Source organism: Tachypleus tridentatus, chromosome 2, assembly GCF_004210375.1.
Source record: "Tachypleus tridentatus isolate NWPU-2018 chromosome 2, ASM421037v1, whole genome shotgun sequence".
Classification (NCBI taxonomy): Eukaryota; Metazoa; Arthropoda; class Merostomata; order Xiphosura; family Limulidae; genus Tachypleus; species Tachypleus tridentatus.
Genome location: NC_134826.1, coordinates 113,543,392 through 113,567,478, shown reverse-complemented (window position 1 = coordinate 113,567,478; position 24,087 = coordinate 113,543,392). Strand labels below are relative to the sequence as shown.

Genomic DNA, 24,087 nt, shown 5'->3' with positions numbered 1-24,087 from the left:
CATAAGAAAGTAAAATCAATTTCAAAAACAAAGCACTTAAAGAAAATGGCTAACAAAGATCATCCTTTTGGAACTATTGGTCTAATACCCTTCATTTTACCTGAATTACTAAAAGTAGTTCAAGCAAGGGAAACATATGAAAATACTACTTAACAAATATTCCTATTTACTGTATCGGAGAGTAGAGCCAACTATAATACCAACAAACAAAAGCGTTTTCACAAAGACTGCATAAAATACAAAAAAAAAAAAACATTTAACAGGAATTAGAGACCACAATCTACAAAAAGAAAGAAATCTTTAAACAACAAAGAAACGAATGCTCTTTTAAGAAGGAATAACTAACACTCTATATTATGTAATTTGACTGTTGTTGTTATAAGTGCAAAGACACAGATTAGACTATCTGCTCTCTATCAACCATATGGAACAGAACCTTGGACTTTAGTATTAAGTTTATAACCATATTGCTGGCAAACTGAAACAAACAAAACACTAATTCAAAACTCTGAATCATAAATCGTACACTGAACTTAACCTACTTTGTAATAATACAAGTAAAAACTATACAAATAATGAGGATAATATTACGTATGAGAAAATATACAAATATGATATAATATTATGTGTATGTATGTATATATACATATATGATATACAGATGCAATCAAAATCCTTAATCTTAAACAATGTAATATACATAGATGTGTATATATATTCTCACTGTACAAACATCAAACAAGTAAATTAAAATACATATAAAAATAATCAATTTAACATTTATAGAAGTTAGGAAAAAGTTAAAAATACGTAGAGTCCCACCAGCATATCCTTTAAAACAGATATGGATTTTTAGTGTACCATAGTGATCTAGCAGGTGATCTTACAAGAACCTATGAAGTATGCCCCGTATCCTCTTAAAGAGTATGTATTTCTTCCTCCAGTCTTATTTATAACTCTTTACTTCAGCATTTGCTGTTCTAAGTAATTAAATAGTGCCCAGTTTTCGTCCACTTCGCTGCCTTTTATTAGCAATACCACTTTAAAATGCTATCTGCTTTGGCATAATCTGCTCTTTTTTTCTTGGTTGAAGGGTCCAGTTTCTCGACACTGGTTCCTGAAGTCATGAAAGAGAGTGTAACTAATGATGTTGCAGTAAGTACCCGAGCATGGTAACTACCTCAACAAGCATTTCCAGCTGCTATATAGCTAACACAACGGACGTCATGAGCTTGATCGAATCCACAATCATTGCTCTTGTTGAAATTATTAGTGGTGAGATAGCTGATAACAATTGCTGATGCTCTAGAGCAGGGGTTATCAAACTACGCCCCTCGAGGTCATTTTGTCCGGCCTGCCAGCAGCTAGCCGCTTGGAAATAAAAAGTGACATTTCATCAAATGTCCGACTGTCATAACAAAATAAACCACACTGATGGTCGCTTTAAGCTGGCAAACACAAGACATTATGATAAAAAGAAACAAGGCTGTCATGCGCATTTTTAACCAATTGGAAAATTCTTCTTTCGTCCTTGCTGCCCATTTATTCATATCGAGGCACGTATCTATGAAAGCATTATGATTTTGAAAACAAGTACAGACTTAACCCTCGTCCTATCGACTCGTCTTGTAAATTCAACGGCCTATGGTTACCGCTTCAGCAAGTTCATTTCTCTTAGTAGTCGGGTTATGCACTTTTCTCAACTCGTTCTTCGGTAAGTGTCGTGGCAAACGACAAACAAAATATATATTCTTGGACCAGTACAATACTTTTCTCACAGCGTTCTGTGTTTTTCATTTTCAGATCCTGTTTTTTTCACCCATTATTATGGCTGCTTTTAAAAGGAGAAAAGTAGACTCTGAGTGTCGTGTTTTCAATGAAGAATGGGGAAAAAGTACTTTGTAGAAACAAAAAAACAGGAAGCTACTTGTGTGATATGCACCGAAAGTATTGCCGTTTTAAAAGAGTACAATCTTCGGGTCACTATGAAACAAAACTTCTATCAACATATTTGAAATTTTCAGGAAAGTTCCGTTCTGAGAAATTTGAATCTATGAAACGTGTTTTTGAATCTCGAAAGAATCTCTTCACTAGAAAGTTTACTGAAAATGAATCTGTCACTGATACAAGTTACAAAATAGTGCAAGCAGAGCGAGGAAAACCTTTTACTGACGGCAACTTCATCAAAGAGTGTATGACGGAAACAGCAAATGAGCTGTGTCCTGATAAAGCCAATTTCTTTGAAAGTATCAGCCTTTCAGCAGCTTCAGTTGTACGGAGAGCAGAATAAGTTGGAGAGAACATCGCATTACAGATATGCCATAAAGCTAGAAACTTCCTATGGTATTCTCTGGCACTGGATGAGTCTACTGATCTCTCGAGTACGTCACAACGTCTCGTGTTCGTTCGTGGAGTTAATTTGGACTTTCAGATCACGGAAGAGTTGGCATCAGTTTGCAGCATGCACAGAAGAACAACTGGAGAATACATGTTCCTGGAAGTGCATAAAACTTTGCAAGACTATAACCTTCAGTGGAATCAGCTTAGAGGTGTAACAGTTGATGGAGGAAAAAACATGGCTGGAGTAATTAAGGATCTGGTGGGGCTGATCAGGAAACAGTTGGAAGATCTTCAACTCTCAAGCACTCTGTTCATACACTGCATCTTACATCAGCAAGCACTCTGTGGAAAAGACTTAGATATATTTTGCGTGCTGAAACCAGTCATTTCTGCAGTGAACTTCATTCGGGGTCATGCACTTAATCATCGCCAGTTCATGGCGTTTGTTGAAGACATTGATTCGGATTTCTGTGACTTGCCTTATCACACGGCGGTGAGGTGACTCAGCTGCTGTAAAGACTTGTCTCGTTTTTATAAGCTGAGAAGAGAAATAGATATATTTCTTATTGAGAAATATAGAGCCGATCCACTTATGTCGGATCCAACCTGGTTGTCAAAGTTGTCATTTTTGGTTGACATCACATCCCACATGAATGAATTGAACTTGAAAGTTCAGGGGAAGAATAACCTTGTCTGTGATCTCTATAGAATCATTAAAGGATTTCGGAAAAAGCTGTCATTGTTTGAAGCACATTTGGAAGAAGGAAACCTCTCTCATTTTCAGTGTTTTAATGGGTTTCACGCCGGAAGATATCAACCTGGAATTTCAAAAAAAGATTATTGGTGATATAAATAAGCATTTTTAGAGAGATTTTCGGATCTCGACAGAATCGAAAGTGACATTCTCCTTTTTCAGAATCCTTTTGATTGTGTCTTTGATGACGTGCCAGTGGAACTTCACCTGGAGGTCATCGATTTGCAAGGAAGTGACTTGTTCAAAGCAAAACACAGAGAGGGGCAACTTATTGAATTTTACAGTTGCATACCTGAAGATGATTTTCCAAAGCTGAAGCAGTTCGCATCTGATATGGCATCAGTGTTCGGAACAACTTATGTCTGTGAACAAGCATATTCAAAATGAAGTATATGAAGTCGGTACCTAGATCAAGGTTGATTGATGAACATTTGAAAGCAATTGTAATGATTGGATGCAGCAATTAATTCAGAACCGAACATTGAAGATATTTTGAAAGCCAAACGCGAATTTCATAAATCTCACAACCCTTTTGCGACTTAGTGAAATTCACATATGCACTCACTATGTACGATGTGACAATTGTGTTTTGCTAATGTCACCTTCTTTGATAACCTTTTGGTAAATAAAAATGTTGGTTGTATTTCTGTTTGTTTTTTATTATATGTGTGTATTGCATGCTACTCCCACATGGCTAATGTGGCATTCTAAACTTAGTGTTAAGTATTTTACAGAGAGCTTTCGTTCCAGCTTATGAGTATTGAACATAATGATCATGTGGCCCGCGCTTCTCATTCCCCAAGTAATCTGGTCCCCTGTGAAAAAAGTTTGGTGACCTCTGCTCTAGAGTCTCGAGGCCTAATCCCATAATAAACGCTTCCATAATCTGCTTGTAAGACACATTGCCGAGCAAAGGCTATATTGACATAAAAGCAAGACTCACACCAGCCATGAAATGCAATGCCAGAAATTCCATTGCACCAGTAAAAAATACTCATTATTACTTCCTTCCAGTACTCATCAAAAGTTTGAGATATATTGACCAGAATTGGTAAGAATTTAATCTTAAATAAGAAAATTGCTTGTGAAAAGTAGGGTCAAAAGAATTTCAATTTATTAGGAAAATTCGATCACGAGTGTAGGTTAAAGTCATAATATCTTGGTCACAAAAATACTTCACCCAAAAATTTGTTGTGGACCAAAGCGTATGTGTAGAAAACTAAACAGGTGGTCAAGCTTCATGCCTACAGGCTTATGTATGCGCACGTTTAACATGCCTATAGAGCATGATCTTTACTACTTAGGGACAGCTCAGTTGATCTACGCATTCTCGAGTTTGATTCAAATTTTACACATTCTCTAAGGTCATCATAGCTAAGGTCAACAACTATCCGTCAGCTCCAATGCGGTACTTTCAGAGCAATTTGGTTGGTATAGAAATAGAACTTGAGTTCAGTAAGAAAGAAATGAGGCATTTAGGCTGCAGAGTATATATCCACACTAGTGACTAACACAGATCATATGTCAGTTGAGCACTGACTTGGATCTTCATCATGTGGAATTTCGTTAATGCCGACATTTCCTTTCCTTTGTTACTTTCTTAACTTAGAGGAGAATAGCTACACCTCAGAGAAAGGGGATTGTGAATTCCCACTTCTAGTGTTACATGTTACATTTTCATGTGCCACAACTGGTCTTGAGCTAGAAACTGTTAAGAATACTTTCTTAAAACTGTATGATTTTAAATAATTCATTCAGCCTGATCAAACATACTTCACATATTTTCAGTTAAAACATTGGGTACACCACGCTTATATTTCTTTTATTCTGTTATATTGTTTGTAATTGTTACTTCCTGTACGCAATTTCACCTATCTCACTTACATTTTAATTCAAACCTACTGAAATGACCATGATGACACAAGTAAAACATGGTTGAAATTACGTGTGTATATATTTTTTACAATAATTTTTTCCTTAAAATAACTACCTGCTGAATGTTTCAATGTGAAAACATTCTCATAGATATTTCTTCATGTAACACTTTACAGACCAAAAACACAATTAACTGAAGAACTGGAGTTCTTAACATTCTGACCAAATAACTACTCATTTTCACTTTCAAAGGTAACTTCTTGGTGGCCTTCTTAGTGACTGAATTATTTATGTGTTTTGAAACACAACATTCATGAATGTCTTTGTGTAAAGTTTAATATATTCTTTAGAATCTTACAAAAATATAATCGCAAATATATACATACTGCAATACACACCACAATGTTTCAAACGATCACCGATCACCACATACACAGAAAGTTTATGACAGACATCTCTAGCGTGTGTGTCATTACAGCAACCTACATGGGCTACTGTCACAAACTTTCTGTGAGTAATCACGAGTCACTAATTTGCCTCCATCTGTGAGTTATGAAAACTAACAGTGTTTTATAAACTTTGTGAAATAAAACATTCCTCGGAGTAAATTAGCTGGAGTAAACGAATGAGTTAATTTTTTGTTGCCAGTAATAATATTCATTCTGTCACTACCTTCTACATTATTACATATTTAAATCAACTATGGTTTAAAATAATGGTTCCCAACTTTTTATGCCCCGCACCCCTAAAAAATTTTAATATGTTCTCGCACCCCTCACAGTAATTATTTATTTAAGAATAAAGGTGGCCAAAACAAATGTTATCTCGCACCCGTGGTTGGGAACCACTGGTTTAAAATAATAGTTCACAGTAAATGGGCATTTACTCTTGGAATATTCGCCAACAGAAGCATTGTATCACATTACAGAAGTCAATCCAATCATGTTAGTTGGCGTCACAGCAAAGTAAACTTAAGTAACACAAATGAAATAAAATTTACTTAGTTGATACTCACAGTTACCTTTTCACGTATATCCTTCGCTTCTACGTAGCTAAACGATTTTAGTTCTCTCCAAATAACTAACCTGTCCAACATCAGCAACTATCAAAAGGTCTTTGAGATTTTGTTTAAACTACAAACCTCATATATGCTAGTAGCTGACAATGTGCATTCAAGTGTAATGCAGTGGAATCAACATTAGTATTACAGCTAGTACCAGTCACGTTCATTTTGCTTACTGTTTCAATAGAAAGCTGGATTACCAATCAATTCATCCATAATTGCAGAACAACACTGGTACTTCGTTTTCCAAAGAATGGACATATCTCTATTCATATGATTGCTGCCCGCTGTTTGGACAGAAAACAGTGTGTTTCATGCATTGGTCTAACAGCCATATTGCATGAAGCCAACTAATTACATTTCATCGTTAGTAAATCATGGTATACTATTTGTATATAGAAGAGTATTATGATTTCTAACGGACACTGGATGGACTTCCCACTGAAACTCATTCCACCTGTTGCATAGGTGATGTTAACAGAGAGCTTCTACAGTACATCTATCTAGAAGATGTTGATACTCAAACCAAGTTTTTAGTGAAAATCTTTCCTTTATGGTTCAGGTGGCTTAGATACAGTCAGAGTTGCGACTTTCCTTCCACAGAGAGTATCCTATTGTTTATCAGAACGAAGTGAGTTTTCATTGACTACAGTGATAGATTTACTCGAAGTGTTTGATATACAATTATATCCACCAGAGTTTTTATTACTCCTGTGTCAGCCAGAATCTTCATTTTCCTACTATGTATCTTTAATGGCACATCCCAACCACCGTCAAGCCCTGAAAAAGTTGGTCTAACCATCACAACATTTAGCATAAAATCTATGATTTGCTCTCCCAAGATAGTAACAACACCTGACATGGAGTCTTTTTGTTTATTTGTAGCTTGAGAAACAGTACTGGCAGTTTGATTCCAACCCTTTTTCATCTGTTGGACAGTCGGCATGCAAAGATAAGGGGTAGTTTGCGTGGAAATGATCCTTCTGCTCTCAAACTTAGGTTATGATTTGGTTTCTCCATCAAGAATGACATCATGGTAGAAGATTTTGCTGCATTTACTATTGTACAAATAACCACAAAGGCCTAGAGACCCTTTCTCTTCAACTAGAAATAAGCTCATTTATGCCAGACAGTAGGAGGTACTGACGGAGGGTCAGTTGGTGCTGGATCATAAGTTTCATAATAGTCACTGCATTTAGTAGGATGAATCATATCTGGAAGCGAGATGAGTGCTGTTGCTGTTAATTTCTTTCTCTCATGCGAATTATTTGAAGTAACACCTTCAAACCTTATTGCCACAGATACTATTTTTGGCAGACTAAACATATTTCAGACCAACATATGATGCCTCACAATCTCAATTGATTGTCCCTCAATGACAGTTTTAATCAGGAATTTCTTGTACTTTATCTATGTCATTTCATGATAGGTTTTCCTGAACAAATGATACAAACAACCTGTAGAGATACGCAAATTTTCAGATGGCCCTCACATGAAAGTCTTGATCTCAGCAAGTGGACAACTTGGTTTTTCACTGGGTTGAACCATAACCACAGCTTCACTTTGACTTTGGCACAGTCTCCAAATTATACGTTTGTCAGATACTTAAAATAACAAAGGGCTGAAGGATCCAAATTAGTTGCATTGTATCAACTCTTTCTAAAACTTAATGGTCCACTATCTTATTTGGATATCCTTGTAAATACCAATATGCTTCACCTTTATAAAATTATCTCTTGTTAGGAGTAGAAGGGGCTTAAGTCTAACTCCAATGTGAACAGCCTGATATGATAGTGTCATCGAATTAATAGGCCTAGGAGACCTTACATTTTCCTATGATACTTCACAGAATGATGATATATTAACTCCAATGCGTCCGGTGAAATCATTCCTTAACTTATAACCTATAGTTTCCTCAGAAACTTTCTGCTCTTTTTAGGAAGAATCTCTGTTGCCCTTCAGTTTATTCATTTTTTACATGAGTGCTCGCATTGTCTTTCGTTGGCGATGTACCTCTTGTTGTTGAAGCTTATTCACCAACAGTATCTCACTCCTAGCTTTTGGAGGAGCTAGGTTTTTCTACATGGAGAGGCTCCCTCGTTTTCTACTGATCCCTTAATATTGCTATCGTATCACATTAAACAATCAAGCTAAATTAGAAAGCACAAGAAAACAATAGAATATTTTATTCCAAAAAATGTACAAAAAGTCGGTGATACAATGTATTGGATACATTTATCACTCTTATTATTTTTGTGTAGCACATTAAATGATGAAACTGAAGAACAAAGCAAACGGAAAAAGAGAAATAGTTTTTCCGAACTTTAATCGAACATCTTCTTGGTGCTAAATCCTATTTAATTTTTTATTGCATTTAAATATGAAAACTTACCTAATTAATTGGTCTAATACAGTACATAAAAGAGTAAATTCTTTCGTACTGTTATTGTTTATAATTCAAGCGAACTTTCTAATGCAATTTAAATATTAGTATTATTATAAAACCTATCGCTAGATGGCAATTGATAATAAGTTTTTATTAAAGGTTTATTCCAGAAAATTGTACGATACGACATGTTAGTGGAATGTACGTTAGGTGTTGTTTGTGGTATTGTAACTAAGATAATATTATTGGAAATACTTCCACATTAGTGTTACATACTAAATTGATGTTAAATACGGGTTAAAATTTAATGTTATTATTTTAGAGATTTTTTTTGTAATATGCCATGTTTGATACGAACTGGTCTTTAGAGTAACTGTAAGAGAGAATAAGCACTTAAGTTGAAGTTGTGTAGTATAAAGTTAATAGGCTATATAAATTAAAAGTAATTGTGACTAATTTAGGCGTAAGTTAGTACGACTGAATATTATACTTGCACTGTTGTTAATGTTACTGTTGGCTGTTACTGTGATAGTGGCTCAGTCACTTAAGATACTTGAGTGACAGATGGATAACAGTAACTGTTTTATAAATACTTACATGTATATATGCATATAAAGAAATTGGTGTAACTAATATCACGAGTTGTATGTATTACATTATGGTACACATTAATTGTCCATAGGCAATTAAAATCAGCTCTATAGTTTATAAAATGATAATTAACTTACTACAAAACCAAACCAACAGAGTATGATGAGACTAATAAAATTCAGAATAATTCCATGACCATGAATATGTTATCTTTAAGTAATAAGCACAGCCTTACTACAACTGTCACAGTCTCCAAATTATATCTTTGTCAGAAATTTAAAAGTATCGAGGGCTGAATGTATGTGGATGTAAAATCTAAAAATCAAGTGTATAATTACAGGTGTATTAGATTTACTTCAGTGTTGGGAAAGTTTTCTATAGTTTGATTAATAATGCTTTGTAGAATCATTTAACAAAGGCTTGAATTTTTTTTGAATAATCAACATGATTTTACTAGGGGAAATCTTGCCCTACTGAATTTTTAACACTATTTGAAGTTGTTACTGCTAATGTAGATGAAGGTTGCTTTACAAAAGAATATACATTATTTGGCAAGTTAAGTGAAAAAATGGAAAATTGTTTTTAATTTTAATAAATGCAAGTTGGTGCATATGGAATACCAAAATTTGTATTTAAAGTATAATTTTGATGGAAATAGCCTTAACAATGTCATGGAAGTAAAGGATCTTGATTTTCTGGTTGATAAATGCATTAAGCCATCAGAGAAGAGTGCTTTTGTCCTGACCCTGATACTATCAAATAGAATCTAATCAAAAACAAATTAGGTGGGAAAAAATGGTACATTCAAAAATGTATTAAGCATACAACTTAAATGAAATCAAAATTAGCAGTCAAAATGATAGCTAAGCTTGTAACATTGATAAAGTTTTACATCAAATAACCATTAATTAGTTTTCCATGCTGCATGTTTAGTTTTATCCACCATTATGCTCAAAGCTGAACAAAAAAATTACAAAAATATGGGGAAAATTGAACTGTTTTTGTTGAATAACTATACATATTGCTTATATTCTGACCAAAGTTGGTATATAATTGTAGGTAATAAGAATTCATCAGTGTATTAAATTAGAAAAAAATCCTTCAGAGTTAAGTATTTTTTTTCATCATATAACTTCATTGTGATTGTTGGAAAGAAAAAAACATGGGAAGAAATTTAATCAAAATTGTAAATTTTATATATTGTGTGTTTCTAAGTGGGTTAGCTGTGCATTTTAACCAGAGTTTACATCTACAGAAGTATTGATTACAGGTGTAAAAGAAATAATTATTTCATTGTACAAGTACTAGTTAGGCCACATATGAAGTATTGTGTTCAGTTTTGGTATTTTTTAATTGTTAGAAAACGTGAGTTTTACTTAATGATAACTGGAATGAAAAGGTGGTTGTAAGAAAATGGGCTTAGATCTTGGTAAATGGTTTCTCTGGAAAGAAAGAAATGTTGGAACAGATCTTATTGAGATGTTTGTGATTGTTGTGTCTATTGATAGTGTTGATCCATCATATTTTTGTACTTAATGGTAAAAATAGTGAGACTAGGGGACACACAAATTTAGGAATGTTAGTAATACTCTATGGCTAAGACAGTTTTATTTTTTTAAGAGGATAGTTGGCTTTTTTAATACGTTGCCTTCATATATGAAGAAATCAGTAAATTTAAGGAAGGTCACAGGAATATTTGGTAAATATTTGAATTATGAAGGCTGTATTTTGAGTATTTTACTTCAAAGCAAAGTAAACAGGAGGCCTAGATGAACCAACATCATTTGAATTACAAATATAATTTTAATGCAAACAGCTTTAATGTTGTTATGAAAGAAAAGAACCTTGGTGTTTTGGTTGATCAGTTCATACAATGACAGCTGAGATTGATTATTTACAATTATTAGATTGATAATCTTAATGTGTTTCTGATACCAGCTTCACACTGGTTCTTTTTATTTTTATATGCTGCCTATTCTTTTCAGGAATGGAGTTAAGAGGAAGTGCTTCATGAAAATATTCTTAGCTATTGCTGTTCATGTACAGGCACTCAAAAAATTAGATAGTTAATTTTATTGAAGTTTAAACTCTGTTTGTGCACAGTTAAATTTGTAAAAGGAGCACAACCGTGCTGAAATTTCACACAGGTATAACACTGAATGAGCTGATGCTGTGTCAAGCCGTATCAAACTATTGAATTCAATTGCAACTTAGATATAGTGAAGTGAAAAGTGCATATATTAAAAAGACAAAAAGAAAATATTTCTAATTTGATTTAATTGCTTGTATCTGAGTTTTAATGTGTTGTTGTTTTTTCCCCACCAGTATTATTCTCAGAGAATTTAAATTAGTTTTACAACTGTAACTTAGAATGTCACATAGCTTGCATGTCCAGTAATACTAATATTCTATGTTGTTAGTAATACTAATACCTTCAGCATTGGCTTTGGTACATCACTGAGATGAAACACAGGGTGACCACTCAAACAGTAAGAGCAAGATAAGCAAAATATGCCCTTTAAGAGCACTGTGTTGAGTTAGCTTAAAACTATACTTCAGTAGAGACAATAATTCAAAAGATTACTATTAATTCAGAAAATTATCTAAAAGCACAACATACTCTTAAATATTAAGTTTCCCCAATAATTTTTGGTCTCATCAAAATATAATTAGCTTACTTTGACCAGAACTTAATATTGAGAAAGGAGAACAAAAGTGAAAAAAGAAAATAAAACTTTCAAGCAAAATGCAAGAAACCAACCATAATTATCATTATTATACAATATTTTTTTGTAGAGCTGCAACATAGGATAAAATTGAACTTTTGAAGGTTCACAACACATTACTGAATTAAAGTTTGAAGTAAGACTGAGACCAATTTCCTTACTGGCTGTTGATACCAATCCAACCAATTTTAAGAACATTAAATCTAAGTTTTTTGTCAATGAAAATATGCAATACATTCAGGCAGCTTTGAGATGGAGAGAGTACAGTGCATTTTGAAATGAAGATTTGTTGATGTGTTAAGTTTACAGGAAAAAATAAATGTAAGAGGAATTTTCAATTTCATCTGAAATATACTTGTTTTATATTTGATAAGTATCTCCATTTTGTAATCTGATAAGTGTGCAATTTATTTGAAGACTAAGTTTGAAGCTGGACACACAACTCTATTATACAGAAAATCTGCAAATCACTTATGATTCCAAGGTTTTCAGATACCCTGTACACTGCATACAGAAGATAAAATTCTTATACATTTTTCTGAGCACTCTTTGGGATTTTAAGGTTAATTAATGAGTTTCTGTCTTGTATTTTGCAGAAAGTGAAAAAAACCCACAAAAACAGATGAAATTTTGTGTATAGTGTTAATATGTATAGTTTTGAAGGAGACTTTAGGCGACGACCACAAGTTTCTTTGGGTGGAGCTAGTAAGAAGGTACTGTAAATTATAAGTTTAATATCTACTTAAGAATACTCTTTAAAAAAAATTATTTTTCTTCAACTAACATTTTTATAGCTATCTAGCATAAAGTAAGTTGCACTGAAAGATTGTAGAGATAGTCATTTATGAACTTTTAGACAAATATAGCCAGAGTGAAAACTATATTGCAATGTATGAGATTTGGACAAGTGTAGATCTTGCTAAATAATATATATATGAATAAAGCCTAGTGGAAGTTCTATCTAGTTAGTGAAATAACGGAGAAAATCACACAGACTTATATGCATGCAGTGTCTGAATATTTGTTTTTAATTCTCTCCTTGTGGTTGAAAGGCTATATCATTGCATTCACCCACTTTCATTCAAAATTTTATTCAACTATTATTTTAATAACTTATGTTAATAAGTTTGGTATTACTGTAGACTGTAATTCAAATTTTAGTATTGTACATTATTTAATTCATTAATTTAAAGTAAATATTAAAACACACACTAAAACATTGATTTTTGTGTGTTGCATGGTACATTAAATGCAGCACTGGTTGAGGTTAGATATTTGTGATGTTAAAATATGAAGTATGTAATTGTATGAATTGGGCATGATCAAATGATTAGTGTGCTTAAACTGTGAATTTGAGGGTCAGTGGTTTCAGTGAAATAATTTTTCTGAGTTGAGGAAAATGCTGTTTAATACGTATTTTTTCATCAGGTTCCTAGAGATGAGTTACTACAGAGAGCAGCAGTAGAACGTCATCAGAGAGAGGTAACACTTTAGTTATCGTATTTACTTTTAGTTTTTACTTCTGTGTAATAAAGCATGTTTTGATACACTGAAAAATTTATTAAAATGTCCTTTCATTGAGATATTTCTTTATCATTTTGAGTCTAGAAAATAGGCTGCTTAATTAGATTTTTACAGTTTGTAGTGTTTGTTGTTATTCTTTTATATACACTTAGAACAGGCTTCCAAAAGTAATGGGGACCATGTTGCTATAGCATCTATAATTTCATTATGGTACATGGTGTTTTCTTCCATTTAATTCATATACTAGGTTAGACTAAATAAAACTATATTCTAGAATACTTCTGGATTTTTTTGAAGTCCAGGACTATTTTCATGTTCTTTGGGTCTGAAGTTGATTTTGGTTGTTGGATTCAGCATGTTTTTTTCAGGAATGAAGCACTGCAGTTACACAACACATTAATAATTTTACCATGTTTTGTTTTTTCTCAATCTGTGCAATCAGTTATGCAATCAGTGCACATGTTCAGGCTTACAAGACCCTAGGCAGTTGGTTCAGACAGGACTATCAATTAATTGATGATATTGTGTGATTATTAGCATGCACTCATTGCTATGAAAGTAAATATAATATGCTCTTCTCCTTACAAACAGTAGTGAAATTAGGCACATGAGAAGGCTTTTGCTATCATTATACAGTATTCCACCAGAATAGACTTATTCTGAAACCACCTGCTTAGTATATTGTTATTGCAGTAATTAATTTTACTAATTCCACATAGTAAAAGTTAACTTTAATATATATATATATATATATATACACATAATAATGTAATAACAAACCCTCCATTTCTTAGTGTAAAACTATGCATCCCACCATATTTATGCAAATGACTCAAAATATGTTCCATAACTTTTATATATCAGATGTGTCTGCTAACTCTTAGGGCTGGCTCCTAGGTCTCAAAATACTTGTTGAGGTCTAATTTAGAATCTAGCCTAAATTTATTGTTTATGTGATTGAGGAAATTTTCTAAGTTAAAATTTCAGGCCTTCATACTAATATGAAAAAAAAGAGAAAAATTATATGATCATAATGATTTATTAAAATAAATACATGCACCACTCAGCCTTCAAGCATTAGTAAATTTGAATGGAACGTGTTTTTTTTTTGATAGGGGTATGGATTAAATTTATTCCTTTGACTGCTTCAAATGTGTGTGGAATTTTTGCAAATCATACATTGTATATAGCACTCTTGCATTCAACTGCTGGAAGTAGATCATGCCCTATAGAATCAGCAGTCAATGGTTTAAGAGTAAATACTGGTTTTTGGTGCAAAATGTTTTGTGCCTAAATTTAAAAAATCATTCTCTGAGATGGTTAATCCTAGAATCAAAACAATAAAAAGAAAAAGAAAAAAACAATAAAAAAAGCATTTATTTTTTTCCTCTGTATCACATCTTTCAGTATTTTGTCTTGTCCCAAAATTCTTTTGTGTAAATGCACATAAATATAACATAATGTTTAAAAGTATCTATTAGTTTTTTCACTTTAAGCACCCTATTACAACCCTCAGCTTAAATTCTTAGCACGTTTCTGCTGTAAGTAAATTTACCTCATTTGCACACTATTACTGCTCTACAGGTCAGTTTTCTGCATTACTCTCTGTTTGATCTTAATGAAGAATAACAACACAATGCAACACAAATTTTGTTCCTGGATAGTATGTGTTATTTCTTAATTGCTTATGTTGTAAAAGTACAAAAAATGGCCATTATTCCCTTCAAACTTTGCTTTTGTGACCTGGATAGTGAAATTTAGAAGTTAATCTATTTTTTTTATGTAAAAATGAGCAAATTTGCACATTTTTATTTATATAAAATCTGAATAAAACAATATATGAATCAAGATTTACATGTATTTATTCTAAAGTTGTACAAAAATGAACAAAAATGTGTAGAAGTGAGTAGTTTTTCAAGATTTGTGACTTTAATGTAAATCACTTTCATGTATCAGCTCCCAAATATAGTCTCCCATCATGTTTTGTTATATACTCCTTGGTAGCAGTGTTCAAACTCCAGTATATCTTCATGAAAATGCTCTTGTTGCTCCTCTGAGTATTCTTTCATGTTCTCCTTGAATTTATCAAGATGAGCATCAATGATATGGACTTTCAGGGAAATCCTGCAGCCCATTTTGCCATAGTTCTTCACCAGAACCTCAACCAGTTCCACATAATTTTTGGCCTTGTGATTGCTCAAGAAGCCTCGAACCACTGTGACAAAGTTGTCCCAAGCTTTTTTTTCCTTCTGAGCTACTTGAGGAATTCTGTGCACTCCAGGATCTTCTTTATTTGTGGTCCAACAAACACACCAGCTTTGACTTTTACCTCAGACAGCTTAGGGAAGAAGTCTCGAAGGTACTTGAAAGCTGCAGACTCCTTATCAAGAGCAGTGCCAAATTGTTTCATGTTTAATGTGAAATGGTGGGAATAACACATTCTGGAGGTCCATTAGTGGCTCACATGTGACAGTGTGCCTTTTCACAGAGAACTCAGTCCATTATGGCCATTGCTTCCTGTTGTAGTGTGCTGCAGTGTTCTTGCTGTTCCAAAGGGAAAGATAACAGGGAAACTTTGTAAAGCCTCCTTGGAGACCCATCAGGAATGCTACCATTTTGAAGTCTGATAACTTCCCAGCCATACTCATCATACTTCAAGGCTTCTAGCAAGGTCTTTATGCTGTTGTATTCCTCTTTCAGGTGCACCAAATGAGCCTGGGGAAAAGACAGATATTTATTATTATTATTATTACAGTTATGAAGCAGCACAACTTTGAGGCTTTTACAGCATTCTAGAAAGTTCTTGTAAGTTCGAAAAAATTTTCTATCAGCTACTCAGTACTGAATCTACCTGGAACGTTCTGAAAAATGGGTAAATTTGAAAATTTCATTAACCAGGTCACAAAAGCAAAGTTTGTAGAGAAAAATAGGTTTTTTTTTCCATTTACTTTAGGCATAAGCAATTGGGAAAAAACACTTTCTGCCCAGTAACAAGAAAAAGTAAAAATTTTGTTAGATAGTGTAATTGCATCTCATATTTAACTTCCTTTTTCTCAGGATTCTCTGTGTTTTTCAGATATAACATTTCTGATTTGACAACAATATCTGTATTACTTTTAACTACTTTGGGAACATATTTCTATGGCACTCATTGAAGGATGATGATAAATGCTTACTGTTATAGTATTTCAACCCATTAATATCTGTAGTATGCAAATAGCAGGAAATGTCAAGTTCAAACCAGTCTAATAAAGTAAATACACATGCATCTAATAAGAAGAATTAAAAAGTTTTGGAACAGAAAATTTCTTTAAAGCATTAACCATTATTTAATACTTTAAATAAAACCTTCAGAGGAAAGTTCAATGCATGTTTAAACACTTTACAATTAATGAACTGCATAATATCCTTGATAATTTTTCTTAATATTGTATATAATTTTATAGAAGAAATCTTGTATTTCTAAAAGAAAAAAAGTGAGGTAATTACATATGCTTTGTGCAAGTGATCATTTTGCTCTGTGTTTGAGTTTGTGTGTTTTTGTTTATTTTTAAACATTAAATTATTTGGTCATGTAGCTATCAAGGTTAAGATGGCAATCTGCAATTACAATTCAAGCTGCTGTCAGGGGACATTTAGCAAGAGAGAAAGAGGTATGTATTTTATATTGAGTAATAATTTATTATTTTAATGCTAAGGTAACTATATATATATATATACACTCTATCATTTTTTACTAATATTATCCTTTGATTTATTACTTTGTTTTTATTTCTAATTTAAAGCAAGAAATGTTTTGTTGGTTGAGACTACAAAGTTGTGTGAAAAATATCAAAAGGTCATAGTACTATAAATAACAATTTTTTTGTAATCATCAAATCAAATAGTATTGGTGTTACTAGTATGTTTCTGAGTGTGGTGGTCAAAGTATAATAAGCTGAAATATCAGTTGAATAATACTACAAGAAATCTCAACTATTTAACAATTTTTGTTGGGCAAAATACATACAAATCATTCACAAGTAGCTGCTGGAAACAGAATAAGTTTTAATTTTTAAACAGAGTAACATTAATCAAGGCATGATATAAATATTAGACTGAATTGAGTAGTTATTATACGAGTATAATTTTTATCAAATATAAAGCATTAATTGTATTATTTGACTTCATTTAAAAACTGACAAGTATATTTAGGAGTGGGCTTCTAAGAATACAATGTGACTGAGTGAGGTACTTTTTTTCTTTATTGATAGTTATTATTAACATCATAATAAAGAATAATCTGCATGTTAAAAGTTTAGTTGAATTATTTCTGTCATATCTCTAAGTTTTATACATTAAAAGGCATGTGCAGTATTGGGTTGTGGCATAAGCACATAATAAAAGATAATGAAAAAAAATGCTTTTTTAAAATTAGATTTTCCATATATGCTGAAAAATCTTTTGCATGTAAAATAGTTAATGTACATGTTAATATTGAATACCTAGAATTGCATTAATATCCCTTTTTTCAGAAACATAAATAATAAATGACGTCAAAAATGCATACCTTAAGATGTTATTACTATGTTACACTGAATAAAATGTTAGTGAATTTGGAGGTAAGCTGAATGTAAACTCAATCTTACAACTCATCAGCAAAATGTTGCAATGTGATTATAAATTTTGGCTCTTTGTGCTCAAGCATTATTGGATAGGTGGATGAATGAATAACATCAAGTGCATGTACCTTTTTAAATACATTTATGTATTAGTTTTCACTGGTATCTATGATATACACTTACATAATGAAATAAAGCAAGACACTTTAAATTTCTCAGAATATTCTTCTCATTATTTATTGGTTTAATATTAGTGAACAGAATGTTTTATTGTGTAGTAAAGTAAGTTTTGTTATCATTCCAGTAATTTCTTTTTTGTAATATAATGACAATGGCATTGGATATCTGCAATGCAGTTTGACAACTTCAAAATACAGTTAAGAACAATATTCAGGTGATGAACAATTCTAGTAAACACAATTTGTATATATAGAAAGCAATACAAAGAAAGGAGTTTGATGGAATATACAAGTTATGTGGACAACAATCTTCTGAGTTACAGACTTCACATATGGTTAGAACTTTAATTCACAGGATAGGGTTTTTCTACTCGGAATCAGAAGATGCAAGCAGATTGGTGAGCTTAAGTGATACTTTCTGTATTAATAACTAAATTTAAGTATGAAACATGATATTTTAAAAAATCTAAGACTATTCTTAATGTTTGGAACACATTTCTATTTTTGATTTCCAGGATTTGCTATATTGGTAGATTTTGTGAATAATTAGACTAACAGTTGACAGTTTTTTTGTTTTACAGTCTTACAGTATTTGGTATTTAAGGTAATTTCTTTAGCTAAACATTATGTGGAAAACATTTGAAAACAAAAGGTGAAACCAGTTTTGTTTTGTTTTTTAATAGGCTTGGTTAGGGCAAATATGTTTGAGAAAAAGTACCATACTATTTCAGACTTTTGTATCACAACCAGAATTGTGGCTTACAGTAATTCAGAAACTGCTTAAGTTGAATCTGAGGTAAGTTTGGCCAATATATTGTGATAGCTGACATATATATATTCTAATTTTTTTAATACAAGTAACTTTTAATTTTCTATTAAAGTTATAAACAATACTTTGTTGTTGGTTATTTCCTATTTAAAAGTGATATAATATTTTTTTTAAGAAATATGTTTGTCCTTGAAGTTTTATTAAATATAAACATATCAGAGCTGCATTGTAATATAGTTATTAGAGCTTCTGAGTTGTATAAAAAAATGTTTGGAATTAAATTGGGTTAGTCTAAGTTTGTTACAAAAGATTAGTGGCATTTCTACTCAGATGTTTAATGGTTTTGTAGGTAACTTTAAGAGCAACTTGGTTAACCCTGTTCTGACCAATGTGCATCTTAAAGATGTCAAGTACTTACCTGCATATCAGGTCTCAAAAGTTAAGTAAAAAAAAAAAAAATTCTAACTCTTTTTCTGAACAATATTTCAGAATTGAAATTTCATAAGTTTGTGGCATTTTTATGGTGTAATTTCAAAGAAAAAATGATCCAACTTTAAATTCTGTACTATTCCAAGGAGTCTCGCTTGCAACCCCTTGACGTGGATTCCTGTACTTGGTAAGGGGACCTTCCATTGAAGGTTATGTACTTTCAGCTTACCTCCACTGGGATCTGAACATCCACCCAGGTGCCCCCCCCCACAAGATTAGTTTGCTAGTCCATTAGGACTTTCACATCTCATGTCAGTCATCAAACATGAGGTTTATCGAGCGACAACTACAAACTGCAATCAGTCATATACTTAAGTGGACCACAGCAAATGGTTTTCCACTTGTGTACATTTCTGCTGCCATCAGGGTATTTATCCAGATCCAGAACTTCATATTGATGTTGTTCTTCTTGTCATCCCTGAGGCAAAGTTCTTAGGTCTTATATTTGACTGTAAATTAAACTTTATTTCCTATATCAAGCAACTTTCTGTCAAATGTCTAAAAGCACTGAACATTCTCTGTGTCCTCTCTTCCACCTCTTGGGGAGCAGGTTGATACTCCATGCTTAAAATTTATCGTGCCCTTATCCAATCCAAACTTGACTATGGGTCTATGGTTTATGGTTCTGCCAGAACCTCAGCACTGAAAATGCTGACCTATCTTTGGGTCATCTGAGGAAAGCCAGTACTCCTGACTGGAAATATTTCTCTATTTGCTGAACATCTTTCAAATGATTTGTCCATTCCCATACATAGAGATGGTTCAAAATCAGGTGCTACTGTAAGCTCTGCCATGGTTTGTTACAGTTCAGTTGTAGCACACAGAATCCTTATTACAGTTTCTGTGTTAACTGCCAAATTGTATGCCATTTCTCTTGCCCTGAATCACGTTGAAACTATGTAATATATGAATTGTACAATCTATACTGATTCACTCAGCTGTCTATTGGCTCTGACATCATTCCATGTTGGCTACCATCCTATTCTTGTCAATATCCAAAACAAACTGACCCATCTCTTTCTATCATCTATCTCTGTCCAGTTTTTTGAATAGCAAGTCATGTTGGTATTCTTGGAAATGAGCTAGCTGACAGAGCAGCAAAGTCCATCTGCTCTGGCTCTATCACCACTATCTGTTCCATACATGGACTATGGTCCAGTTATCAAAACCCGACTGTACACCAGTTGGCAGTTGACATGGAGTGAGCAACGAAATAATAAGCTGTTTTAAATCAAGCCTCCTTTAGCTATTTGGCCATCTTGTTTCTGTAAAGATTGAAGGGAGGAAGTTGTTTTGGCTAGGCTATGCATTGGTCACAGATTTTAACTTGCCACTTTTTTTATCTGGTACTGATGCACCAACATATGGTCTCTGTGGCACTCAGCTCACAATCGTACATATTTTATGGGTCAATCAGCTTGTCAGCTTGGGCTAGGGTCAACCATGTACCAGTGTTGGATGTTCTCAGTGGGTGCTGTGTACATTGTATCTGATACTAATGTTTGGGTATAGTGCTCATGAAACCATGGCATTATTGCAGTGTCCTTGTTTGGCACTGGTAGATGGGGTAAGTGGGCACTGAAACATTCTTTCTTTATTGTGGATTTTTCTAATCAAATTTTAAAAACATAGTGAAAAATAATCTATTGGTAAATGACCATATCTTGAAGATTCTGAAAAACATCCTGAGGTGTGGATTCCTGTACATGGTGAGGGGACCTCCCAGGGAAGGTTCTGTTCTTTCAATTTACTCCCTCTGAGATCTAAACATCCTCCTGTGTGTTTGCCGTGCATAGTGACCCGTGAAGGGGAGGAGAGGATCCTGGTGGTTGAGGGGTCCAACCCTAACACACCACTTTGGCCTTGAATTCCTGTAGACCTTGGGTCAATCAGCTGGACCACTTGGGTTAGGGTCAACCAAGTACCAGTGTTGGATGTTCTCAACAGGTGTTGTGGACATGTAATCTGATGCTGATGTTTGGGTATAATGCTCACGAAACCCTGGCGTTGCTGCAGTGTCCTTATTAGACATTGTAGTGCATTTCCTTATTAGTGGGTGGGGTCAGTGGGCACCGAAATTTCCCTTTCTTTATTATGGGTACTCCAACTAAAAATCTTAAAATAGTGAAAAAACAGTCTGTAGGTAAACAACCACGTATTGAAGATTCTGAGCAGCAATCCTCACCATCCGTACCACCTGTTGTACCTCATTTTCTTAAATTGCACTCACTTTCTGACAAACCTTTAGGGCAAATGTCTCCCTTTTTCATTCAGAAGGGACTAGAGGGACTTGCTGGCTCTCCAAAGTCAGTAAAAAAGCTTCGATCTGGTGACATATTGGTAAAGACATCCACATCTCAACACAGTGAACCTTTGCATTCAAAGGCAATTGGGGATATACCTATAGAGGTTACACCTCATGCTACTTTGAATTCATCACGAGAAGTTATTGTTGAGAGGGATTTGAAGAACATCCCAGAGTTGGAGATTCTTGCTGGTTTCTCCACCCAAGGAGTTTCTGCAGTGAGGCATATCTCCACTTGCAAATATGGAATAATGGTGCCAACCGATATCCTCATTCTGACATTTACGTCACCACCTCTGCCTGCCATCATCAAGGTAGGTTATCTTAATTGCAGAGTATGGCCATACATTCCAAACCCTCTCCAATGTTTCCAGTATCAATGGTTCGGTCACCCGAGGACGTCATGTCATGGTTCCTTGACTCTGCTTGTTGCAGTGGCAAGGACCACAATGCCTATGAGTGTGAAAGGGACCCTCATTGCATCAGTTGCAATGGCTCTCACCTGTTCTACTTTCATTTTTGCCCTAAATGGTTGAAAGAAAAAGAGGTGCAGCATTTGAAAATGATTCATAACATTATCTATCCTGAGGCTCAAAAATTGCTGTCCACAACCTCATCTTGGACGTATGCTGCTGAACTTCATTCCACAGCTATTGTGGGAGTGCAGACAGATCTCTCTGTGGCTCCTAAAGAATCATTCTCCAAACAAATGAAAAATATTTTGACCTCCATGGTTAAAAAAGTAAATGAATCAACTTCGACACCAATTTCTGTCGCTTATATACATTCTACCAAACTGTAAGATCCACATCCTTTGTTCCAGGTACAGGCATTTCCTTGGATCCATCTTCCTCTCTCACCTCAAGATGTAAAACAATCATTCGTTCATGTCCTCAGTCTCTGGAATCCCCTTCCAATAGCAAAGACCTGCTCAACCTACCCAGGGCAAGATTCATTGAGGTCGATAGACTTCCCTTGAATAAGGAAAGTAAGGAAAGAAGACGTGGTTGTAAACAGAAGGGTTCTCTGCCCAATTCGCCTACACATAAATAAAAATGGCCACCCTGATACAAAGGAACTGTCGTTTATGTTCTAATCTGGATGACATCAAAACACTGATTGCTTTCTACCATCCTCTTTTCTCTCCTTTCAAGAAATATTTCTGAAACCTGCCGATACAGTCACGTTTCAGCAGTTTTCTTCATGCAGAAATGATATACTGTGTAATGGACAAGTGTATGGATGGGTTGCATTGTTGGTTGATCAGCATGTGACCACCCTGTCTTTGCCACTCGACACAGCCTTGGAGGCCATAGCCCTCAGTGTTTCATTGGGTCATACCATCACTGTTTGTTCTCTATATCTGTCACTTGCTCTCATTGAACAGTTGCCATCTCCCTTTTTCATCCTGGGGGACTTTAATGGACATAATCTCCTCTGGGGAAGTGCTGGTATTGATAGGAGGGGTTGCTTTGTGAGCGTATGCTTTCTGATCACAATCTTTCTCTTTTCAATACTGGTTCTTCTACTTATTTACATGTGCCTAGTCAGTTTTTTACTGCAATTGATCTCTCAATTTGCTCCCCTTCATTATTTTCCCACTTTTCATGGAGGGTTAACAATTATCCATGAGGCAGTGATCATTTTCCTGTAATTTTGAGAGAGATTGGCTGTGGTTGATGCCTCCCAACCTGCATGCCTTGGTGGAAGCTAGATCAGGCAAACTGGCTCTCTTTCACTGCTCTTGCAGAATTTGATCCTGCCATTGTCTGTAAGCCATCAATAGACAACTGTGAGGCAGCAGTAACTGCCTGTATTATACAAGCAGCTGCTCAATGTATTCTTAAAACCTTGACACGTCTTCCACTATATCCTTGTGCATGGTGGAATCCTGCCTGCCACATGGCACGGAAGGCTCAAAAACAAGCCTGGGATACTTTCAGTAGATATTCCACACTCTCAAACTGCATCACCTTCCAGTGGGCCTGTGCACATGCTCAATGGGTAAGACATCAAAGCCAGAAGGAATCTTGGATTAAGTTCACCATCACCATATCCTCTATCACCAGTTCCAAAGTCATTTGGGACAAGATTCAAAGATCAGTGGGCAATATATCACTCTGTCCCCCTCTCAATTTTGCTCTCTGATGGCCAGGAAGTAACTGACACCTAGAGCATTGCTGATACTCTAGGTGAAAGCATTTCTGTTTCTTCTTCCACCTTCTTAACCATCAAGAGTCAGCCAGAGCAACCACCACTTTTATTTTGAGCTGATTGTCTCTATGATTATAATAATTCCTTTACACTGGTGGAATTCAAACTGGCTGTTCATTGGTCTGGCAGCACATTGGTTGGACCTGATGATATACACTATGAGATGCTGCGCCATCTATCTCCTGCTTCTCTTGCTATCCTTCTGGTTGTTTTTAACCAGATCTGGCAAGAGAATATTTTTTCTGATGCCTAGCACCAGGCTATTGTCCTA

The 24,087-nt window shown here is 34.3% G+C and overlaps 1 protein-coding gene across 3 annotated transcripts in view; it reads left to right on the top strand.

Annotated features, from left to right (window-relative positions):
• The first annotated feature begins 8,548 nt into the window (after positions 1–8,548).
• The window catches only part of LOC143244871 (ubiquitin-protein ligase E3C), an 89,683-nt gene continuing 74,144 nt past the window's right edge, over positions 8,549–24,087 (top strand). The window contains exons 1-6 of one of the 3 annotated variants that reach the window (XM_076490303.1): positions 8,549–8,619; positions 12,332–12,448; positions 13,164–13,217; positions 16,838–16,912; positions 18,294–18,437; positions 18,723–18,835. In XM_076490303.1, the coding sequence (XP_076346418.1) occupies positions 12,383–12,448; positions 13,164–13,217; positions 16,838–16,912; positions 18,294–18,437; positions 18,723–18,835 (452 nt within the window). In that variant the 5' untranslated portion in view covers positions 8,549–8,619; positions 12,332–12,382. Of the gene's footprint in view, positions 8,641–8,743; positions 8,882–12,331; positions 12,449–13,163; positions 13,218–16,837; positions 16,913–18,293; positions 18,438–18,722; positions 18,836–24,087 lie in introns of those variants that run through there. The other 2 variants (XM_076490304.1, XM_076490305.1) reach the window with 2 other exon arrangements.